The sequence below is a fragment of the Parambassis ranga genome, chromosome 3 (genome assembly GCF_900634625.1).
Source record: "Parambassis ranga chromosome 3, fParRan2.1, whole genome shotgun sequence".
In the NCBI taxonomy this organism is placed as follows: Eukaryota; Metazoa; Chordata; class Actinopteri; family Ambassidae; genus Parambassis; species Parambassis ranga.
The window spans coordinates 26,113,293-26,137,686 of NC_041024.1; the positions used below are offsets into that span (position 1 = coordinate 26,113,293).

The window sequence follows — 24,394 nt, forward strand, 5'->3', positions numbered from 1 at the left end:
TGTGAATAACAGTGACGTTTACTACTGTGAGGATGCATGACACTGGGTTAACAAAGAGAGAAAATGAAAACATAACTCCTCCAACAAGGAAACACACGGAGCTGTAGTCTATTCCCAAATGGAATTATAACAGTCAGTTCGAATTCTTATAATGCCCCTTAGGTTAAAAAAAAAAACAAATCAAAAATTAAGTACAAAGTAATCAGTTTTTTGAATACTAATATTAGCATATTTGACCATTCAGTATGTATTTGACAAACACAAAGAGCGTTTATAGTTTTATTAGTGACTGTTGACCTCCAGCCTCCAGGGGGCAGCACTGCTGGGTGAAGAAGGGGTGAAGGGAAGAGGAGAACCTGCGGCGTGTTCTCAGCTCAGTCAGCTCTTCAACAGGCGGACATGGATGGTGAGAAAGGCCAGAGCGATTTATTTGACAGTATCCTTTTGGCGGATGAGAGGTGAGTTTTCGAGTTATCGGTGGAGTGTTAGCTTGTTTAATGTGTAACCATTTGAAGAAAGACATGTCAGTTTGGCACACCCGGGAACGGTCTCTCTCTCTCTCTTTCTTATCTGACAGGAACAAAAACAGAGCTCTTCTCCCCAAGACGCTACTGACAGTTGTTTGCAGCTAAATTTGACTGTTTTTATTTAGATTCAGAGGAGAGGGCTATCAGGAGGGTTTTGAGAGGGGGGCACATCAGGGACTGCAGAACGGCCGCAGACATGGAGCTTCTCATGGAGCCAGGCTGTACTCTGAGGTGGGAAACCTTAGTGCACATGGCTGAATGTTTTCAGAGCTGTATGTCACAGTCTCGCTATGAGCCTCATCCAGCCAGCTTTGCCCCAAGTTGAGAACCGAGTCAGTTGCTCTTAGTCTGAGGTTGACTTACTGTCTCTTGCCCTCTGAATAGATATCCTTCTATTATGGGTTTGCCATCACATGGAAATGTCTCCTCCAACGTAACGTAGACGCTAAATCAAGGTATGAGTTCACAAACAAGAACCCGCTAAGATTTTTCACCAGAGCATTTAGCTAGTAGACATTAACCCATGACACAAACCACATCAATCTGAAGTTAGACTCACACCATGTGAGGTGAGGGAACAGACACTGCTAAAATGCTAAAACATTTCTGCATCTAATGGCCTATTTCTGCAGTACTTCATTTTGAGAGAGAGGTTCTTTTAAAAGCATTGCCAGGATAAAAAAACGGACACAGATGTATTGTATTAGGAATACCTGTTAGTCATTTATTTCTCCTTTTAGCCCATTTCTAAAGATGATACCAATATGTTCCAAGAAGAAACATCATAATATACGATAAGAGAAGATAAAATTTTATTAATCCATTAAACTTTATTAAAGGTAACTGAAAAATGTGTTTCTCATAGTGTTAAAATATGACACTGAGCTATAATAATTTTTTGTTGTTTCTATTTTACATGCTATACGTAATCAATTTATTGTGATTTGCCCACTGGGGACACAGTGAGTGTCAGTTTATCTGCCAGTACTGTTAATCTGGTCAGCTTTTGCCAGTGTTTTCTTTTTAATGCCAATACTTGCTGATGTTGATGCCTTACTGATAATATTGTGCATTACTTATTTCAGCTATGTACCTTTGAGTACATAGTTGGAGTAAGTCGTAAGATGCTAATACTATTAGCACACTATATGAGTGAATTGATAAGTATTGTGTTTGTGCCAGATCGGCACGCTGCCACTAAAAGAGTTGCTTCCTGATGTTTTTAGACATTGCATCATGTTTGGTGTTGATAACTATCTATGAATTAACTTGTTACGTCTAAATTTGTCCCGTGTGCTGTCAGAAAACGTGTGAAGGTGCTGGAGTTTCTGCTCAGATTGATTCAAAATTTTCCTCTTGATGATCTGCAATCCTCAAGACTACAAGAGGACACAGAAAATCTTCGGACCAAGTTCAGACAGGTACAGTCAATGAATAAAATAATACAATTGTAGAAATAATAATAAAGGACTTTCACTGTCACATAATTATGTGGCATATAAACAATATATTTGATGTATGGTGTGTTGTGTGCAGTATCTGGTGTTTATGGAATTAATTGTTTGTTGTCCTGTTTTAAAATGCCCAGACAGAGGCTAGAGGTTTTCCTTTCAGTGACCTGTTTACTGGTTTTAATCCAGCTTGAATGTAGCACCTAATTTGTCCTTTTCCTAACTATGTAGTTGTCTTAAATCATTAGGGGACTTGTTGCTAACTGATTACTGTGTGTGTGCTACTCCAGGTCTGTTCTATGCTGAGTGTTCCTGCTGACTTTAAGGATTACATGAAGACTGCCGAAGATATTTCATTCTGAATCTGTCTAGGTGATAAGGAGTGAAGCCGCCTGCCACATCCTGGACAGACAGGAGAAAAGCTGAGCTAGTGGACAGTAGCTCAGTGGAAACATAAAGCAGTGACTGACGTGTTTGAAAGTCAGACATTATGTGAATGTTTACATGAAAATATTATTTTTGAAGTTCTGTTTAATGGTGCAAAATGTTAACAGAACATTTCTAAACATGCTAGTTTTATTCAAGATGCTCACATTATTTGACTTTGTACAGGTATTTTTTTCCCTTAAACTCGAAGGGTAAAATTATGAACCCAAGTTATTTGTTTGATAAAAGCATTGAGTTGCTTGGTGTAGTTTATAACAGGTTTGACTCACATCTCCTGAGGAATCCTAGCCCATTCTCTTTGGAGAACCTCTGAAGCTCCTCCAGGTCTCCTGCATGAACTCTGGTTTTTAGTGCAGTAGGTCTGGGTGCTCTCTCCTACAGATTTTCAGTCATGTTTAAGTCTCGGGTTTGTGGAGGCCAGTGAGAAACATTGCCTTGCTCTCCTGGAAGTAATACTTTCCTAGAAGAGCTTCAGGTCTATCATGTGTTGAAACACTGTGGTAGGGAAAATGGTAAAAATGTCTTCTCTCTATTAAACACAATTTTGCAAACTTTTCAACATTTTTAAAAACAGGCCATATAGTTCTTTCAACTATAGTGTGACAATTTAAGTTGTATCTGAAAAACTTTGTTTGACCAGAATTTTCTAAGAAAGGTTGAAGAAACTTTATAAATTAAAGTTTGATGGAATGTTGAGTGGAATTGTGTGTAGAATAAAATAGAATATACTTTATTAATCCCTTTGGGGAGGTCCCTCAGCGAAATTCGGGTGCGATGTCATCAATGACATAGAGGGATGAATGGTTTTTCTTGCCCTAGCACAAGATAAATGTACACTTTTTTAATTTAAAAAGTTGAATTTTAAGCTCATTGTTTACTGACTTTCAGTCAGGCTTCAACAGATATGTATGCAATAAAATTAATAACGAATAAAAATCTTGAAGTTGTAAGATCTCACATTGGATAAACTTGGCAGCCTGAATGTTACACACTTATGCTTTGATATTATATTTCCACTTAGAGTATTGGATTGTTAGGTTGCTTTAAATCACAGTTTGGGATTAGGTCTTACTCATGGAGACAATGACTGTGTGAACCCTTAATATTATTCATAGACCAGCTGTTCAATGTAACTGCTTGACACTGTTATGGAAAAAGCAAAACAAATGTAAAAGCATGCAATGTAAGCTAAGCTTAACCAATCATTAAAAGATTACATAAATAATGTTCAAATTGCCAATTACTTGTAAAGGGTATAAAGGTAGATAAAACAAAAACCAACAGACTTATCTTTTGTTGTCCTCTAATAACCCAGAGCATGTTTGACTTTAACTAAAAAGAAATGAGTCCAGAGATACTAGATATTTTCAACACTTAAAGCAACTAAATAATTGCATAAATAAATCTAATCATAACAATAATTTACAAACTTCTTAAATTTAGATGTCAAGCAAATACATTTAGTTACAAAATGTTCTGTAAACACAGAAAAAAACAGGTGTGCAATTAAATACACTATTCCAAACCCAATAATCATATGCAAATCACAAAGTAAGGGCTCTTCCTTGTTAGTAAATGCTGTAGAATAGAATATAATCTTTATTATCATTGTACACAGAAGAAAATTGGTGGTGCAATTTTAGATTTAAAAAACCTTCATAGTCCTCATCGATGACACTATCTGTGCTGCTGTGCTGAACTCTACTTTTTGACTGTAAGAGGAAAACGAGGCTTAACTGTTCTCCTACAAAGTATGGCTGCAGCAACGCCTGTGTGTTGAACCTCTTCCCTTTGCATCCTTGTAGTGTGACTTATGGCATTATCTTCGACTCAAAAAGTTTTCTTACACTGGGTAGGGCATTTAGCTCTAAAATCTCTTCACAATCCTGTGATATGGTCAAGGCCTCCAGTACCAGACACAGCTAAGTAGCCCCACAGCATTAGAGATCCTCCAGCATGCTAATGTTGATAGGGTGTTCTTTTCCTTATAAGCTTGATTGCGCCACCTGTAAACAAACTGTTGGTGTGAATTGACAAAAAGCTCTATTTTTGTTCCATCTGTCCACAGAATATTTTCCCAGTAAGAATTGTGGTTTGTCCAGGTACTCTTTGGCATAGATCAGTCGTTCCTTTTTATCTTTTTTCAGCAATGATGTCTTTCTTGGCCTTCGAGCATATAGGCCTGCTTGGTTTAGTGTGCTGTGTGTGGTACTTGATCCCAGACTGTTCCAGGTTGGCCTTCAGGTCTTTGGATGTTTGACATGGTGTTTTTTTTTTTTTTTTTTTTTTTTACCATTCGCACAAACCTTTGAAGACTTCTCTCATCGATTTTCCTCTTCCCTCCACATCCAGGGAGGTTCTTGACAGTTCCATGCATGGCAAACATTTTAATAACATTAAAGACAACAAAGATATCAAGATCTTTGGAGGTCTAATAAATATAAAAGTCACCCTTCTCAGACAGCTTCTTTGTCTTCACCATTGTGACAATGGAACATGGAATAACACTGGGCATCTTAAAACACTAAGGTCGTCATTAATTGGTTAATATCACATGGGCACTAACAATTTATCATAGGTGAATCTCATTTGTGATTTACCTCAGGTGAGTCACAATTTGCTTCCATATTGATTTATAGTAAAGGGTGCCAATACCAGTGTCACGCTCTAAGTCTTTCTAGTGGGGCATCCGCCCGCATCGCTGTCAGCTTCTCAGCCAACAGAGCTGGCCTTATGGTGAGAAACGATTCTCACAGTGCTTGTCCAGGTGGGTGTAGACTCTGTTGAGCAGATAGATGTTGGCGTCCTCCACTCCAAGGTGGGGCTGATATGCAAACTGCAGGGGATCCAGAAGCGGTTAGACCATTTGATTATGTGTGATGTAGAGCCACAGGCCTGTAGTCCTTCTGGTTGCTGGAGCACGGTGTCTATAGAACAGGAATGTGGCATGATGTCTTCCACACCACAGGGACTCTCTGAAGCTTTCAGGACCCTGGGGCTCACACCATCTGGGCCTGCAGCTTTGCCTGCATGGAGTCATCAGGTGTCTACTCACCTGCTTCGTGGTGAAGGTCAGTGATAAGACTTACATCTGCACACGCAGTGAAGCTACGGGCTATACATCCTATTTCCTCCTGTTCGGTTGGTCACCCAGACCTCCTAATGATGTTATGTTTAGCCTCACAGCAAAGATAAAAATGCACCTTACACAGTCTGCAAAGAAAGGAAGCTGAGAAATTACAGAGGCATACAAGTTGGCTTGAACACAGGTATAAAAGTAAGGATGTGACACAAGCTCACTATCGTAAGAAGGTTTATGGTTTAGAGTTGAACTCTGGATGTTGAGTATTGGTCAGAAACCTGAATGAAAAAGGAGGCCTGGGGAAGTTGAGGTCATTCTAGGAAGATAAGGTGAATGTTGTCTATTCTGTCTCATTCTGCAATTGTATTACTTTGCTTCTTTGTAATCTCTCCTATTGTACATCAGTTTTAATGCCTTAAGGCTATAATATATAGAGACAATTGTTCATTCATTACCAAACAGCTCCCTCTAGTTGTCAAATATTGTAGGGAGGCACTAAACCTTTATTACAGTTTTTTCTGATTGCTTACAGTTTTTTCTGATTGCTCAAACACTATCAATGATTCTTATAGCACAATTTCTAAAACTATTAATAGTTATAGCAAAATCACTCACTGAGTTTGCAAAACAAAAAGCAAAAAAACTGCTTTACACTCAATTTGCACTTTTGTAACACAATTTGCAATTGTATCAATATAATCCACTTCACAGCACTCTTTTTGCTGAACTGTAGACACAACTCACTGCTTTACACACAATTTCTAAATGATCAACACACTCCTAGTAAAACTACACACATTTATGGCTGGTATTTACACTATTTTGCCCACTGTCTGGCTACACTGTCACTTGTGAGAACTGTTTGATTGATGAGAATGGGTTAGTACAGTTCCTTCACACTAAGTTTTGTAGGTGTACCATACTCTAATGAGAAAAACAACAATACTGTACATGTAAAACTGAAACTGTTACTCCACAGAATTACTAGACATCCAGCATCTGGAAGGAGGCATGCGAGGATATGGACCAGGCATCATGTCAGGCCTGGATACGGCACTCCAGGAGACATGTTCCCCGGTGCTTTGGACTAGAAGACATTGCATGCGACGTTGATGAAATTCTGTGGCCGGACCCAGAGAGACGACAAGACTGATTTTCTCTCTCTCTCTCTCTCTTTCAGTGAAATTGTATGTTTTCTTGTGATTGTTTTGATGTGTGTGAATAAACATTCATACTTGAAATTTGAATCTCTGTGTGTTTATAGAACTATTTATGACAAAAGTTTGACCTCACATGGACATACCTTGTGCACAGAGAAAGCAAAAGCCAGATGTGTTTTCAGTTACAGTTTTTTCTGATTGCTTACAGTTTTTTCTGATTGCTTAAACACTAACAATGATTCTTATAGCACAATTTCTAAAACTATTAATAGTTATAGCAAAATCACTCACTGAGTTTGCAAAACTAAAAGCAAAAAAACTGCTTTACACTCAATTTGCACTTTTGTAACACACAATTTGCAAATGTATAAATATAATCCACTTGACAGCACTCTTTTTGCTGAACTGTAAACACAACTCACTGCTTTACACACAACTTCCAAATGATCAACACACTCATAGTAAAACTACACACATTTATGGCTGGTATTTACACTATTTTGCCAACTGTCTGGCTACACTGTCACATGTGAGAACTGTTTTACATCATTAGTTCACTTTGCAATCAGTATGAGCACTGTGAATAAGACACAGGTAAGCTTCAGTGTGGAGAACAATGGAGGAAGAAGGAAACTGAGAAGAGTGAGAATTAGAAGAGGAACATGAGGAAGAGGAGGGGGACAAAGACTAGGACGTGAATTTAGAGGAAGAGGACGAGGAGGTGAAGAGGAAGGAGGAAGGGTAAGAAGAAATAGAATTACTGATGTCATCGGAGCTACAATAGTGGATCATGTGATCAACCATGGAATGACCCTGAGGGAAGCTGGACAACAGGTTCAGCCTGAGCCGCTACACTGTAGCAAGCATCATAAGGACATATTGATGAGAATGGGTTAGTACAGTTCCCTCACACTAAGTTTTGTAGGTGTACCATACTCTAATGAGAAAAACAACAATACTGTACATGTAAAACTGAAACTGTTACTCCACAGAATCATAGACATCCAGCATCTGGAAGGAGGCATGCGAGGATATGGACCAGGCATCATGTCAGGCCTGGATACGGCACTCCAGGAGACATGTTCCCCGGTGCCTTGGACTAGAAGACATTGCATGAGACGATGAAATTCTGTGGCCGGACCCAGAGAGACAATGAGACTGATTTTCTCTCTCTCTCTCTCTCTTTCAGTGAAATTGTATGTTTTCTTGTGATTGTTTTGATGTGCGTGAATAAACATTCATACTTGAAATTTGAATTCCTGTGTTTATAGAACTATTTATGACAAAAGTTTGACCTCACATGGACATACCTTGTGCACAGAGAAAGCAAAAGCCAGATGTGTTTTCAGTTACAGTTTTTTCTGATTGCTTAAGCACATTTCTGTAACTATTGGCTATTTGTGCAAAACTCTACACACAGATAAAAAAACCTTACACCAAATCAGCAAAACATTGTAGATCTCTTGCAAAAGCTAATACATCTTGCTTAACTCTTCAAACCTTTGTAAAAATGGTATTTTTGTACCAAACAGTTAACACAAACCATCATATTACTAAGCACACAATGTGCCAACTACACACTGATGGTATTAACTGAAAACACATCTGGCTTTTGCTTTCTCTGTGCACAAGGTGTGTCCATGTGAGGTCAAACCTTTGTCATAAATAGTTCTATAAACACAGGGATTCAAATTTCAAGTATGAATGTTTATTCACACACATCAAAACAAACACAAGAAAACATACAATTTCACTGAAAGAGAGAGAGAGAGAGAAAATCAGTCTTGTCTCTCTGGGTCCGGCCACAGAATTTCATCAACGTCACATGCAATGTCTTCTAGTCCAAGGCACCGGGGAACATGTCTCCTGGAGTGCCGTATCCAGGCCTGACATGATGCCTGGTCCATATCCTCGCATGCCTCCTTCCAGATGCTGGATGTCTAGTAATTCTGTGGAGTAACAGTTTCAGTTTTACATGTACAGTATTGTTGTTTTTCTCATTAGAGTATGGTACACCTACAAAACTTAGTGTGAGGGAACTGTACTAACCCATTCTCATCAATATGTCCTTATGATGCTTGCTACAGTGTAGCGGCTCAGGCTGAACCCGTCGTCCGGCTGCCCTCAGGGTCATTCCATGGTTGATCACATTGATCACACTATTGTAGCTCTGATGACATCAGTAATTCTATTTCTTCTTACTCTTCCTCCTTCCTCTTCACCTCCTCGTCCTCTTCCTCTAAATTCACCTCCTAGTCTTCGTCCTCCTCCTCTTCCTCCTCTTCCTCATGTTCCTCCTCTAATTCTCGTTCTTCTCAGTCTCCTTCTCCCTCCATTGTTCTCCACACTGAAGCTTACCTGTGTCTTATTCACAGTGCTCATGCTGATTGCAAAGTGAACTAATGATGTAAAACAGTTCTCACATGTGACAGTGTAGCCAGACAGTTGGCAAAATAGTGTAAATACTAGCCATAAATGTGTGTAGTTTTACTAGGAGTGTGTTGATCATTTGGAAGTTGTGTGTAAAGCAGTGAGTTGTGTTTACAGTTCAGCAAAAAGAGTGCTGTGAAGTGGATTATATTTATACAATTGCAAATTGTATGTTACAAAAGTGCAAATTGAGTGTAAAGCTGTTTTTTTGCTTTTAGTTTTGCAAACTCAGTGAGTGATTTTGTTAAAACTATTACAGTTTTTTCTGATTGCTTAAACACTAACAATGATTCTTATAGCACAATTTCTAAAACTATTAATAGTTTTAACAAAATCACTCACTGAGTTTGCAAAACTAAAAGCAAAAAAACTGCTTTACACTCAATTTGCACTTTTGTAACACACAATTTGCAATTGTATAAATATAATCCACTTGACAGCACTCTTTTTGCTGAACTGTAAACACAACTCACTGCTTTACACACAACTTCCAAATGATCAACACACTCCTAGTCAAACTACACACATGTATGGCTGGTATTTACACTATTTTGCCAACTGTCTGGCTACACTGTCACATGTGAGAACTGTTTTACATCATTAGTTCACTTTGCAATCAGCATGAGATCTGTAAATAAGACACAGGTAAGCTTCAGTGTGGAGAACAATGGAGGGAGAAGAAGACTGAGAAGAGTGAGAATTAGAGGAGGATGAGGACATGAGGAAGCAGGAGGAAGAGGACGAGGAGGTGAAGAGGAAGGAGGAAGGGTAAGAAGAAATAGAATTACTGATGTCATCGGAGCTACAATAGTGGATCATGTGATCAACCATGGAATGACCCTGAGGGAAGCTGCCAACGGGTTCAGCCTGAGCCGCTACACTGTAGCAAGCATCATAAGGACATATTGATGAGAATGGGTTAGTACAGTTCCTTCACTCTACGTTTTGTAGTAGTACCATACTCTAATGAGAAAAACAACAATACTGTACATGTAAAACTGAAACTGTTACTCCACAGAATTACTAGACATCCAGCATCTGGAAGGAGGCATGCAAGGATATGGACCAGGCATCATGTCAGGCCTAGATACGGCACTCCAGGAGATATTTTCCCAGGTGCCTTGGACTAGAAGACATTGCATGCGACGTTGATGAAATTCTGTGGCCGGACCCAGAGAGACAATGAGACTGATTTTCTCTCTCTTTCAGTGAAATTGTATGTTTTCTTGTGTTTGTTTTGATGTGTGTGAATAAACATTCATACTTGAAATTTGAATCCCTGTGTGTTTATAGAACTATTTATGACAAAAGTTTGACCTCACATGGACAGACCTTATGCACAGAGAAAGCAAAAGCCAGATGTGTTTTCAGTTAATACCATCAGTGTGTAGTTGGCACATTGTGTGCTTAGTAATATGATGGTTTGTGTTAACTGTGTGGTACAAAAATACCATTTTTACAAAGGTTTGAAGAGTTAAGCAACATGTATTAGCTTTTGCAAGAGATCTACAATGTTTTGCTGATTTGGTGTAAGGTTTTTTTATTTGTGTGTAGAGTTTTGCACAAATAGCCAATAGTTACAGAAATGTGCTTAAGCAATCAGAAAAAACTGTAATAGTTTTAGAAATTGTGCTATAAGAATCATTGTTAGTGTTTAAGCAATCAGAAAAAACTGTAATACCATCAGTGTGTAGTTGGCACATTGTGTGCTTAGTAATATGATGGTTTGTGTTACCTGTTTGGTACAAAAATACCATTTTTACAAATAGCCAATAGTTACAGAAATGTGCTTACAGTTTTTTCTGATTGCTTACAGTTTTTTCTGATTGCTTAAACACTAACAATGATTCTTATAGCACAATTTCTAAAACTATTAATAGTTATAGCAAAATCACTCACTGAGTTTGCAAAACTAAAAGCAAAAAAACTGCTTTACACTCAATTTGCACTTTTGTAACACACAATTTGCAATTGTATAAATATAATCCACTTCACAGCACTCTTTTTGCTGAACTGTAAACACAACTCACTGCTTTACACACAACTTCCAAATGATCAACACACTCCTAGTAAAACTACACACATTTATGGCTGGTATTTACACTATTTTGCCAACTGTCTGGCTACACTGTCACATGCGAGAACTGTTTTACATCATTAGTTCACTTTGCAATCAGCATGAGCTCTGTAAATAAGCCACAGGTAAGCTTCAGTGTGGAGAACAATGGAGGGAGAAGGAGACTGAGAAGAACGAGAATTAGAGGAGGATGAGGACATGAGGAAGCAGGAGGAAGAGGACGAGGAGGTGAGGAAGGAGGAAGGGTAAGAAGAAATAGAATTACTGATGTCATCGGAGCTACAATAGTGGATCATGTGATCAACTATGGAATGACCCTGAACGGGTTCAGCCTGAGCCGCTACACTGTAGCAAGCATCATGAGGCTTATTGAGGCATATTGATGAGAATGGGTTAGTACAGTTCCTTCACAGTTTTGTAGGTGTACCATACTCTAATGAGAAAAACATCAATACTGTACATGTAAAACTGAAACTGTTACTCCATAGAATTGCTAGACATCCAGCATCTGGAAGGAGGCATGCGAGGATATTGACCAGGCATCATGTCAGGCCTGGATACGGCACTCCAGGAGATATTTTCCCCAGTGCCTTGGACTAGAAGACATTGCATGCATGTGATGTTGATGAAATTCTGTGGCCGGACCCAGAGAGACAATGAGACTGATTTTCTCTCTCTTTCAGTGAAATTGTATGTTTTCTTGTGTGTGTTTTGATGTGTGTGAATAAACATTCATACTTGAAATTTGAATCCCTGTGTTTATAGAACTATTTATGACAAAAGTTTGACCTCACATGGACAGACCTTGTGCACAGAGAAAGCAAAAGCCAGATGTGTTTTCAGTTAATACCATCAGTGTGTAGTTGGCACATTGTGTGCTTAGTAATATGATGGTTTGTGTTAACTGTGTGGTACAAAAATACCATTTTTACAAAGGTTTGAAGAGTTAAGCAAGATGTATTAGCTTTTGCAAAAGATCTACAATGTTTTGCTGATTTGGTGTAAGGTTTTTTTATTTGTGTGTAGAGTTTTGCACAAATAGCCAATAGTTACAGAAATGTGCTTAAGCAATCAGAAAAAACTGTAAGCACATTTCTGTAACTATTGGCTATTTGTGCAAAACTCTACACACAAATAAAAAAACCTTAGACCAAATACGCAAAACATTGTAGATCTCTTGCAAAAGCCAATACATCTTGCTTAACTCTTCAACCCTTTGTAAAAATGGTATTTTTGTACCACACAGTTAACACAAACCATCATATTACTAAGCACACAATGTGCCAACTACAAACTGATGGTATTACAGTTTTTTCTGATTGCTTAAGCACATTTCTGTAACTATTGGCTATTTGTGCAAAACTCTACACACAAATAAAAAAACCTTACACCAAATCAGCAAAACATTGTAGATCTCTTGCAAAAGCTAATACATCTTGCTTAACTCTTCAAACCTTTGTAAAAATGGTATTTTTGTACCACACAATTAACACAAACCATCATATTACTAAGCACACAATGTGCCAACTACACACTGATGGTATTAACTGAAAACACATCTGGCTTTTGCTTTCTCTGTGCACAAGGTATGTCCATGTGAGGTCAAACGTTTGTCATAAATAGTTCTATAAACACACAGGGATTCAAATTTCAAGTATGAATGTTTATTCACACACATCAAAACAAACACAAGAAAACATACAATTTCACTGAAAGAGAGAGAGAGAGAGAAAATCAGTCTCATTGTCTCTCTGGGTCCGGCCACAGAATTTCATCGTCTCATGCAATGTCTTCTAGTCCAAGGCACCGGGGAACATGTCTCCTGGAGTGCCGTATCCAGGCCTGACATGATGCCTGGTCCATATCCTCGCATGCCTCCTTCCAGATGCTGGATGTCTAGTAATTCTGTGGAGTAGCAGTTTCAGTTTTACATGAACAGTATTGTTGTTTTTCTCATTAGAGTATGGTACACCTTGAAAACTTAGTGTGAGGGAACTGTACTAACCCATTCTCATCAATATGTCCTTATGATGCTTGCTACAGTGTAGCGGCTCAGGCTGAACCCGTTGTCCAGCTTCCTTCAGGGTCATTCCATGGTTGCTCACATGATCCACTATTGTAGCTCCGATGACATCAGTAATTCTATTTCTTCTTACCCTTCCTCCTTCCTCTTCACCTCCCCGTCCTCTTCCTCTAAATTCACGTCCTAGTCTTTGTCCTTCTCCTCTTCCTCATGTTCCTCCTCTAATTCTCACTCTTCTCAGTTTCCTTCTCCCTCCATTGTTCTCCACACTGAAGCTTACCTGTGGCTTATTTACAGAGCTCATGCTGATTGCAAAGTGAACTAATGATATAAAACAGTTCTCACATGTGACAGTGTAGCCAGACAGTTGGCAAAATAGTGTAAATACCAGCCATAAACGTGTGTAGTTTTACTAGGAGTGTGTTGATCATTTGGAAGTTGTGTGTAAAGCAGTGAGTTGTGTGTACAGTTCAGCAAAAAGAGTGCTGTGAAGTTGATTATATTTATACAATTGCAAATTGTATGTTACAAAAGTGCAAATTGAGTGTAAAGCAGTTTTTTTGCTTTTAGTTTTGCAAACTCAGTGAGTGATTTTGTTAAAACTATTAATAGTTTTAGAAATTGTGCTATAAGAATCATAGTTAGTGTTTAAGCAATCAGAAAAAACTGTAACTGAAAACACATCTGGCTTTTGCTTTCTCTGTGCACAAGGTCTGTCCATGTGAGGTCAAACCTTTGTCATAAATAGTTCTATAAACACAGGGATTCAAATTTCAAGTATGAATGTTTATTCACACACATCAACACAATCACAAGAAAACATACAATTAGTGAGAGAGAAAATCAGTCTTGTTGTCTCTCTGGGTCCGGCCACAGAATTTTATCAACGTCGCATGCAATGTCTTCTAGTCCAAGGCACCGGGGAACATGTCTCCTACAGAGCTGTATCCAGGCCTGACATGATGCCTGGTCCATATCCTCGCATGCCTCCTTCCAGATGCTGGATGTCAAGTAATTATGTGGAGTAACAGTTTCAGTTTTACATGTACAGTATTGTTGTTTTTCTCATTAGAGTATGGTACTACTACAAAACTTAGTGTGAAGGAACTGTACTAACCCATTCTCATCAATATGTCCTTATGATGCTTGCTACAGTGTAGCGGCTCAGGCTGAACCCGTCGTCCGGCTGCCCTCAGGGTCATTCCATGGTTGATCACATTGATCACACTATTGTAGCTCTGATGACATCAGTAATTCTATTTCTTCTTACCCTTCCTCCTTCCTCTTCACCTCCTTGTCCTCTTCCTCTAAATTCACCTCCTAGTCTTCAGCATTGTCTTCCTCCTCCTGCTTCCTCATGTCCTCATCCTCCTCTAATTCTCACTCTTCTCAGTCTCCTCCCTCCATTGTTCTCCACACTGAAGCTTACCTGTGGCTTATTTACAGAGCTCATGCTGATTGCAAAGTGAACTAATGATGTAAAACAGTTCTCACATGTGACAGTGTGGCCAGACAGTTGGCAAAATAGTGTAAACACCAGCCATAAATGTGTGTAGTTTTAGAGTCTGTTGATCATTTGGAAATTGTGTGTAAAGCAGTGAGTTGTGTTTACAGTTCCTCAAAAAGAGTGCAGTGGATTGGATTATATTTATACAATTGCAAATTGTGTGTTACAAAAGTGCAAACTGAGTGTAAAGCAGTGTTCTTGCTATTAGTTTCTCAAACTCAGTGAGTGATTTTGCTATAACTATTAATAGTTTTAGAAATTGTGCTATAAGAATCATTGTTAGTTAGCATTCAGATAAAACTGTAATAATTCCTAGGGTTTCAATAGGGCTCTCGCACCATTCAGTGCTCGGGCCCTAATAATTAAAGCTACAAGCAGCGATGACGGGACAGGTGGATCGGACAAATCCCCTAGGAGGAGTTCATAAAAGTGCGGGGAGTAAAAAATGCAAAATGGCTTTTTCAATGGTTTTTTCAAAATGGTTCCTGTGCATTTTAGAGGATACCCCCAAGAGACTTTTTTTCTCGACTGGAGGTGATACATATGTGTACAGATTTTCGTATCTGTAGGTCAAATGGGGAGTCAGATCTCATTCTAGGGGGCGCTGCTGAGCCATGTGACGATAAGGTGCTATGAAAAGGTGCACGGGGGCTAATGTCATGATAGAGTAAGAGGCAGGTAGGATTAATAAATCAAGAAACACAGCAGCTTTCTGTATGGTGGCGAAGGGTCACCTTCATGGCGATGCCCCGCCCACACGGTGTAACATCGAGCTGCATTTTTGATAAGTTTTGCTCAGCCATGTCTTTAGAACCATGTGACAAAATCTCAGGTCTGTCAGAGTATTTCCCTAGGAGGAGTTCGTTCAAATACGAGGTGTGGAACATGGATAATCAGCCTGAACACAATTAATACTGCCAGTAGGTGGCGCTATGAGTGTATCAGCTCATTAGCATATCAATCTGTTCAGAATGACAGGCTCAGCATGCCTGATTTTTTTCATCTACGGTACATAGGATGAAGTATGTGGGAGATACAGCCACAAATACATTCATTTCCTGTGCCCTGTGAAGGGTCAGATTCGTGGCGGCACCACAGCCAGACCGTATGACAAAGTGCTGCGTTTTTGATAACTTTTGGTCCCTAACCCCTTAAGGACGAGCGCACCAATTTTTAGCCATATCAAGCAATTCCTCTAGGAGGAGTTCGCAAAAGTGCAGGGTGAGCAAATTGGAACATGGCGGGGGGTTGTTTTCGTCCTCGGGCCCTAATAAGAAACGTTTGCATTTCAATAGGGCTCTCACACGTTTCGTGCTCGGGCCTTTATAATAATAATAATAATATATATCTAGATATATATATTATTATAGGGTATATGAACAGGATACATAAACGGTTTAAAATAATCAAGAAAAAAACATCTTGAACATCTTGATCAAGACTGTGTGTCATGGTGCAGGCTGTAGGCATTAAGTGAAGAGAGAGTAAATGGATGATAACAAACAGCAGTTAAAAAAAAATAGACATGACCCCTTTGTACAGTGTATTTTAACTTCAGGTAATACCGCTTCTTAACAGACAGACAGACAGAAGCCAGCCAGACAGTTAGAGCCACAGCTCAATCCTAGGTACAGGTCTTGCTTGACTTATTAGCCACTTGTGACAGTCAACCTCAACCCCTGTATTCTTCTTTCTATACCTTTATGACAGGGGTACCCCAAGGATTGGGGCCCCCTTTGCTTTGCTGACCAAATGGCTGCATGCTGACCTGCAGTCTGGCTCCTGAATATTTCAATGCCTATTGCCTACACTAGTCACTGCTGTTTATCTTTGTTTGAGTTACTAGAATAGAATAGAATAGAATAGAATAGAATAGAATAGAATAGAATAGAATAGAATAGAATAGAATATACTTTATTAATCCCTTTGGGAAGGTCCCTCAGGGAAATTTGGGTACCAGCAGCAATACAACACCGACAGTAAGAGCAAGATTAAATAGAATAAATTAGTATTACTATTTATTAACTGACCATATATATATATATATATATATATAGATAGATAGATAGATAGATAGATAGATAGACAGATAGATAGATAGATAGATAGATAGATAGATAGATAGATAGATAGATAGATAGATAGATAGATAGATAGATAGATAGATAGATAGATATCCACTATAATATAATCAGTTTCATCTTGCTGGACAACATCAACAACCTGTCATATTTGTTCTCTGTAATGTATGATGTTTGTGCATGTTTGTTCCTCTCTCTCTCCTTCATCCTCTGTTCTTCTCCTCCTCTACCTGGCTGACTGTCAGCAGGAAGGTTCTCCTTATGAGCTGGGTTCTGTTGAAGGTTTCTTCCTGTTAAAAGGGAGTTTTTCCTTGCCACTGTTGCTTTTAAGGGAGTTCAGGCTCTGGGCACCATTCCACAAAGTCCTCAATCAGGCTCCTATACTCCTCTTCCTGTCCATTCTTAATACACCTAACAATGGCTGTGTCGTCAGAGAAATTCTGCTCCAGCTTGTCACTCAGTAGCGGGGGCTTGATAATGTTGATCAAAGAACATCAGCACTACTGCCCCTGTCCAGGTGCAAGTACCCGGTGAAGCAGGTAGAGGATGGCATCATCCACACCCACTTTCTTATGATTAGCAACTGCAGTGGATCCGAGTGCATGTTGGACTTGTGGTCTGAGATGGAGTAGCAGCAGACGCTCCATAGTCTTCATCACATGATGTGAATTCATTCAGCTACTTGGTGTGTGGTCTCTTTGGAACAGGGATGATGCAGGATGTTTTCCACTGCACTGGGACCCCCCCTAGCCACATGCTTAAGTTGTAGATGTGCTGTAGGGGGTCACCCAGATCCAGAGCACAGCCCCTGAGTAGCCTAGGACACACACTGTCTGGCCCAGCTGCTTTGCTGGTGCGTAGTCTCTTCTGCTCTCCACTCACCTGAGCTGCTATAAAGTGGGTGAGGGTGACCTGCAATACAGCAGGTCAATAGTCCCATTTTTCCTGGTGGGACAGTCCACATACTGAAGGAATGCAGGCAGTGAAGAGTCCAGTGTCACGTGATTGAAGTCCCCAGAGTTACACATAAAGGCTTTAAGGTGCTGCATCTGTAGTCCTGTGACAGCCGAGTGGATGACATCACATGTCTTTGATTTGTATCCTTTTTGTGGTACCAGGCCATATTTTTGTGTAAGCCAGTATTTTCCAGTGATGAGCATATTGAATTGAATAATAAATAATAAAACAAAGCTGTGTTTATCTCACTGTAGGTACAGACTGTGTGCATGCTACATAGAACAACAAAAGCGCCAGAATCAGCAGCCCCCACAGGGAACTAAAGGGAGTTTTCCAGCCTGTCAGCAAGGTTACATTGACAATAAACCCAATAACACTGTGTCTCTGTGTTGTGCAGTAGCTGTTGATTTTGGAGGCATACAGAAAAAAATATAAAGGGGGGGCAGGAGCTTGTGGGCTGTAGCCAGGCAAGTTAAATCACCCCCAACACACACACACACAATAAATAACTAATACACAAGTTAAAAAGAACTTTAGGGGACGATGGAAGCGTGGAAAGTTGCAATGAGTTAAACCTGTTCTTTAACAGATTTGACACTGCAGTCCCGGTCCCCGCGGACTCTCCTGTTGGCTATTTGAAACCTGCACCGCTCCCTCCCCTCCCCCCTCTTGACACCTCCATCACCTGCAATGGCCTCCCACCCCCACCTCCAGACACCTCCTCTAACGGCCCTCTTCTGACTGTGCTCTCCCCTCTTCCGCACGTCTCCACTCTTCACACCTCTCTAGGTTAGAAGACAGCTGAGCAAAATTCCCACCAGCAAGGCTGCAGGACCTGATGGTGTTAGCCCTCGGGTCCTCAAAGACTGTGCTGACCAGCTCTGTGGAGTGTCTTTACCATGAGCCTGAGTCTCCAGAGGGTCCCTGTGCTGTGGAAGACGTCCTGCATAGTGCTGGTGCTGAAGACGCCGCAGTCCAGTGGTTCTTCAGACTACCGACCAGTGGCACTGACGTCACACATCATGAAGACCCTGAAGAGACTAATTCTGGAACAGCTCCGGCCTACTGTTATGCCTCACCTGGACCCTCTCCAGTTCACCTACCAGCCCCAGCTGGGATTTGAGGATGCCATCATCTACCTACTGAACTGTGTCTACACCCACCTGGACAAGCCAGCAAGCACTCATGATGTGCCTTTAACACTATCAAGCCAGCTCTTCTGGGTGAAAAACTAACAGCGATGCAGGTAGATCCCCCCTTGTGTCATGGATTGTGGACTATCTAACTGGTAGACCACAGTATGTGCGTATGCAACGGTGTTTGTCTGACACAGTGGTCAGCAGCACCGGGGCCCCACAAGGGACAGTCCTTTCTCCTTTCCTCTTCACGCTCTACACCTCTGACTTCAGCTACCAGACAGTCATGTCAACATCAGAATTTTTCTTTGTTTGTCAGTTAACTCTGCCATAGTGGGATGTATCAGCAAAGGTGGAGAGTCTGAGTACATGACTGTGGTGGATAGCTTTGTTACATGGTGTGAGTAGCACCATCTGCTGTTCAATGTGGCAAAAACAAGGGAGCTGGTTGTGGACCTGAGGTGGACTAAGACAAACGAGGCTCCAGTTTCCATTGGTGGTCAGTGTGGACATTGTGGAGGATTACAAATACCTGGTAGTGGTTTTGGACAATAACTTGACTGGACTAAGAACACTGAAGCCCTCTACAAGAAGGACCAGAGCCTCTATTTTCTGAGGAGGCACTGGTCCTTTAACATCTGTCTGACTATGCTGAGGACTAAACAACCACTCCACAGAAGAATGGCTCAGCACAGGAGAACCACCTCCTCAGGACAAGACTCAGCTGTTCACCTCCACCTCAAAGACAAAGGACACTCCTTTGAGGACAACAATGTTCACATTTTAGACAGGGAGGAAAGGTGGTATGAAAGAGGAGTCAAGGAAGCCATCTATGTTAAGCTGGAAAAACCTTCCCTTAACAGAGGTGGTGGCCTCAGACATCATCTTTCTACCACATACAATGCAGTGATTCCATCCATTCCCAGGAAGTTTGCACATACTCACAGCAAGAACAAAGGGCTGTCAACCAGTCCCCCTCCGGCAGTTTCATAGTCGTTAGCCAGTCGTTAGACACACCTGGCCCAGTCAGCCAGAATATCACAGGTAAGTATGGAAACATTTAGTGCTATTGTTTGTAAGTTTTTAAGTTTTTTACCCAGACCCACCCACTGAGGTCTGTAACCACATATAAACCATGTTTCCCCACCAACAGTTAGAACTGATGAAGCTGCTTGGATGAGCAGCGAAACGTCTTCTAGAAAACTCTACAAGTCCAGACGCCTTGCTTCAATCTTCTTTACGTATGATGACCTGGATGACTGAGAATCTTCATCAACATGCTGAGGATTGTTTTATCAGTCTGTGGTTGCCAGTGCCATTTTGTTTGCTGTTGTGTGCTGGGGCAGCAGACTGAGAGCAGCGGACACAAACAGACTCAATAAACTGATCCGAAGGGCCGGGGATGTTGTCGGGGTGGAGCTGGACTCCCTGACAGCAGTGTCAGACAGAAGGATGCTGTCTAAGCTGCAGGGGATCCTGGAGAACAGCTTCCATCCTCTACACCACGTGCTGCTGAGGTTCAGGAGTACTTTCAGTGCCAGACTGATCCCTCCTAAAAGCACCACTGAGCGCCACAGGAGGTCATTCCTTCCTGTGGCCATCAAACTGTACAACTCCTCCCTCTGAGATCAGACAATCTGATCTAACACACTCTCGTGTTAATTATACCCATATTGGATTTATTGTAGACACTGTCCAATTTTACTGCACACAGGATAGGTTGTATTATATATGACTACCAGTTTTGACTTGCCCGGGTATAACTTGAATGTTTATTATTGTTTAGAATTTTATTTGAGTTTTTTTTAATTTGTATTCTATTCTTACTACTTTATACTTACTACTTTACATGTTTTTGAGTATACATGGAGCACCTAAAATGCAAGCAATTTCCCCCTGGGATTAATAAAGTATTTCTGATTCTGATTCTGAGGAGGAGTGGAGAAAACTAAACAGGAAAGTGGGAGAAAAAAGAGGACTGAGGGGGGGGTGTAAAGGAATGTGGGGAGCAGGTGGTGAGTGGTGACATGAAAAGCTGTGGTGACAAATGCAGCCGTCCTTTTGGCAAGTCATAGAAAAGCTCTCTGAATGAAGCAGTGGCATCAGATTTCACCACAAGCAAAAGAAGCAAGCCCGAAAGAGGAGGAGGAGCCTCTGTGAAGAACAGTAGAAAAACTGTGTCCCCACAGACACACAGTTCATACTGCTAGAGTACAAATTTGTACTTTGGACATCCCACCTCACTCAGTGTTGTTTCCTGAACTTTATTGCCTATATTGTAGATTATTACTGTAAATATCAAAATTATAAAGGAATGCATGGAATCATGTAGTCAGACAAAAAAGTGTTAAACAAACCTGAATATGTTATATATTTTTATGTTTTAGATGCTTCATGGTGAGAACCACACAATGCTCATCCACTCACCTTTTCTGCTTCTGAAAGGAAGTGAAAACCAAAACCCAAAAATCTTAAATTTGGACTGATCAGACCAAAATACAGATTTTCAACTGGTCCAATGTATTTTTCATGAATGGTTTTTGTGTCTGCACTTGAGGATACATTCAAAGTTCCCGAAATGTTCTGGGCTTCCTGACCTTCATGTCTTAGAATAACGATGAGTGTTGTTTCTCTGTTCTTACTTGGGTGGTACTTGCCACAATATAGATTTGGAGTGAATAGGGCTACTCACTGTACTTTGTACTAACCCTACCTCTGCACAACAAAACTGATGGCATTAAACACGTTAAAAAGTAATTCAAACTAACTCATGAGAAAGCATGCCTGTTCATTTCAAACTATTCCAGGTGACAACCTCATAAGGCTGACTGAGAGAACACCAGTGTGCAAAGGTGTCATCAAAGCAAAAGGTGGCTTTGAAGATGAATCTTCCTGTATCTTTTTTCACATATCCCTGTCCTTATAAAAAAGTCCTTTTTTTAAATCGCTCGATCGCTCGAGGTTCCTTTCTTGATACTCCACGTATCAGAAGATCAGTGTTGCAGCTCCCAAAGGTTGATGGTGGTTTAGCACTGCCCAATTTTTTACACTATTACTGGTCTTGTAATATTCATAAACTCTTATTTTGGTTCACTAATACAGCAGAAGAAGAACGCCCTGTATGGGTAGATATGGAACTTGCATCCTCTAAATTTTCTCTTCACTCCCTGATATGCACCCAACTTCCGCTGAGTACCTCAAACTTTACCTCAAACCCAGTAGTTTCTTATTCTTCTTGCCTCGGTCTTCTCTCCCATTGTAAATAACCACCGATTTCTACCCTCTTGCACTGATTTGACCTTTCAGACTTGGTTTGACAAAGGGATAACTAAATTTAAGGACCTTTACAACCAAGGGACATTTATGTCCTTCTTTGAGCTCTCTGAGAAATTCAACTTACCTAAATCCTACCTATTTCATTTTTTTCAGATAGGACATATTATCCATACCCAGAATCCCAAATTCCCTAGTTGTCCCCCAGAAACTTTAGTGGATTTATTATTGGCTCTTGATCCCCAACAAAAGCGATTCATTTCTAGCATCTATACTCTTATTAATTCTAATACTGACACCCCAACATTTACTCCCAAGAATTCATGGGAACAAGAGCTTGACACCACACTACCTGATGAGTATTGGCAACAAGTTTTACGGCTGGTTCACTCCTCTTCAATCTGTGCGAGACACGGCCTCCTACAATGTAAAGTTTTACATAAAGTTCACTATACTAATTCAAGGCTTTCTTGCATTTACCCCAATGTATCCAACTCATGCAATAGGTGCAATCAATCTCCAGCCAATCATTCTCATATGTTTTGGTCCTGCCCCAGGCTTGCCACATTCTGGTCTGAAATCTTTAACACTCTAAGCATAGCATATAAAACTATCATCTCTCCTGAGGCAACTGGACTCTGGCTTTTTCAGTTCTGTTACTGTTCTAGTTGAGAATGTGTTTTTATATGTTCAGGACCTCTGTGGTTGGATCTTGCAGGAGAAATGACTATGACCTGGATGAATGAGAGCATCCACAGACATTGTGGTTTGTAACAATTTAGTGTGGACTACACAATCCCATATTTGTTCTTTGACAGATCTGATGTCTTCAGTATCAATCTACAATGTGAAATGAAGAAAAAGAATTAAATAGGTCTGTCTTAACATATGATTGGGAGTGTACATTGATTGTTTACGCAACATATACTGTTTATGTAAACAAAGAAGGACAAATTCAAAGTCCCCTTACTGGCTTTCTTTCTAACTGACCCAGCCAAAGAAATGTTGTTTAAAGTGATGCAAAAAGTGATAGAAAAAGTGGTGAGCTGTTAGCGAATAGAAACAGTGAAAGGTCAGCATTGCAAGCATTTTTGATCACTGAGTTAAAAAATGTGTGTGTGTGTGCTTGGGAGTGGGGGGTTCTTTGTGTGCTGCTGGTGGAGCTGGTGCTGGCAAGCCTGTGGGAAAGGATTAGGGTTTCATGCCTATTCCTTACACAGAGGGCCCATCAAAGACATTCCTTGCATAACAAATCAATTGATCAAAGAATTGTCTGACATACATGGCAGTATACATCTAAACACATGCATGGGCATAACACACAATCATTTACCAAAGAATCACCTTCAGAATTCAGACAGCAGATTTTCCATCCACAAGAAGAAATCAACAGTATCAACACTGACAGTAACAATAATTGTGCTTTTGTGTCATTTTAGTGTGTTGGCAATGGACCCAGAGGACTAGTGCACTGTACACTTATATGAGTCATGTATTGTTTGTGCATCATAGAATACCATTTTGAGACTAATTTCAATTATTTCAAATGTTGTTTTCTTTACAGACCATTAAGTTACCATGAGTTTTAACTAACTGACAATCCACCTTTCTTCAAAAATCTTCAAATATTAAAGTTTAAAATATGAACACCTAAGATAATAATAATAATGCATTGGTCTTATACTGCACTTTTCTGCTCTGTTGGGCAGGCACTCAAAGCGCTTACATTGAGATGCATTATTCATTCACACCACATTCACACACAGTGGCAGTTGTAAGCTACCAGTGGTAGCCACAGCTCCCCTTGGGGAGGCTGACAGAGACATGGCTGCCAAGGTGCGCCTACGGCCTCTCCGACCACTGCCGATTAATTCATACACCAGTGAGTGCACTGGAGACAATGCGGGTAAAGTGCCTTGCCCAAGGACACACAACAATGACTAGGGAGGAGCTAGGGGTCGAAACGCCGACCTTCCGGTTATTGGACAACCCTGCTCTACCACTGAGCCACTGCTGCTTAAATAAATCATATGGGTTTGTTTTATTAAACTTTAATTAACACAGATTTTTTCAATCTTTCTCAGCAAATTCTGCTCAGATTAAATTTTTAACATTTAGAGTGAACCATTCTACATACAGTAATCAAATGCAGTTTCTTCTGAAAATGCTTTACCTTGTTTGAATAGTAAAATAATTGAAAAAGTTAAACAAAAATGCTGAAAATACCCAGAGCTTAACAGAAT

The 24,394-nt window shown here is 40.3% G+C and overlaps 1 protein-coding gene across 1 annotated transcript; it reads left to right on the plus strand.

Annotated features, from left to right (window-relative positions):
• Nucleotides 1–337: 337 nt before the first annotated feature.
• On the plus strand, nt 338–3,652 carry lto1 (LTO1 maturation factor of ABCE1). Its single transcript, XM_028401839.1, has 5 exons — nt 338–458; nt 653–758; nt 912–982; nt 1,831–1,948; nt 2,269–3,652. Exons 1-5 carry the CDS (start codon nt 400–402, stop codon nt 2,338–2,340), a joined length of 426 nt encoding a protein of 141 aa, XP_028257640.1. The 5' UTR covers nt 338–399; the 3' UTR covers nt 2,341–3,652.
• The last annotated feature ends 20,742 nt before the right edge of the window (nt 3,653–24,394 follow it).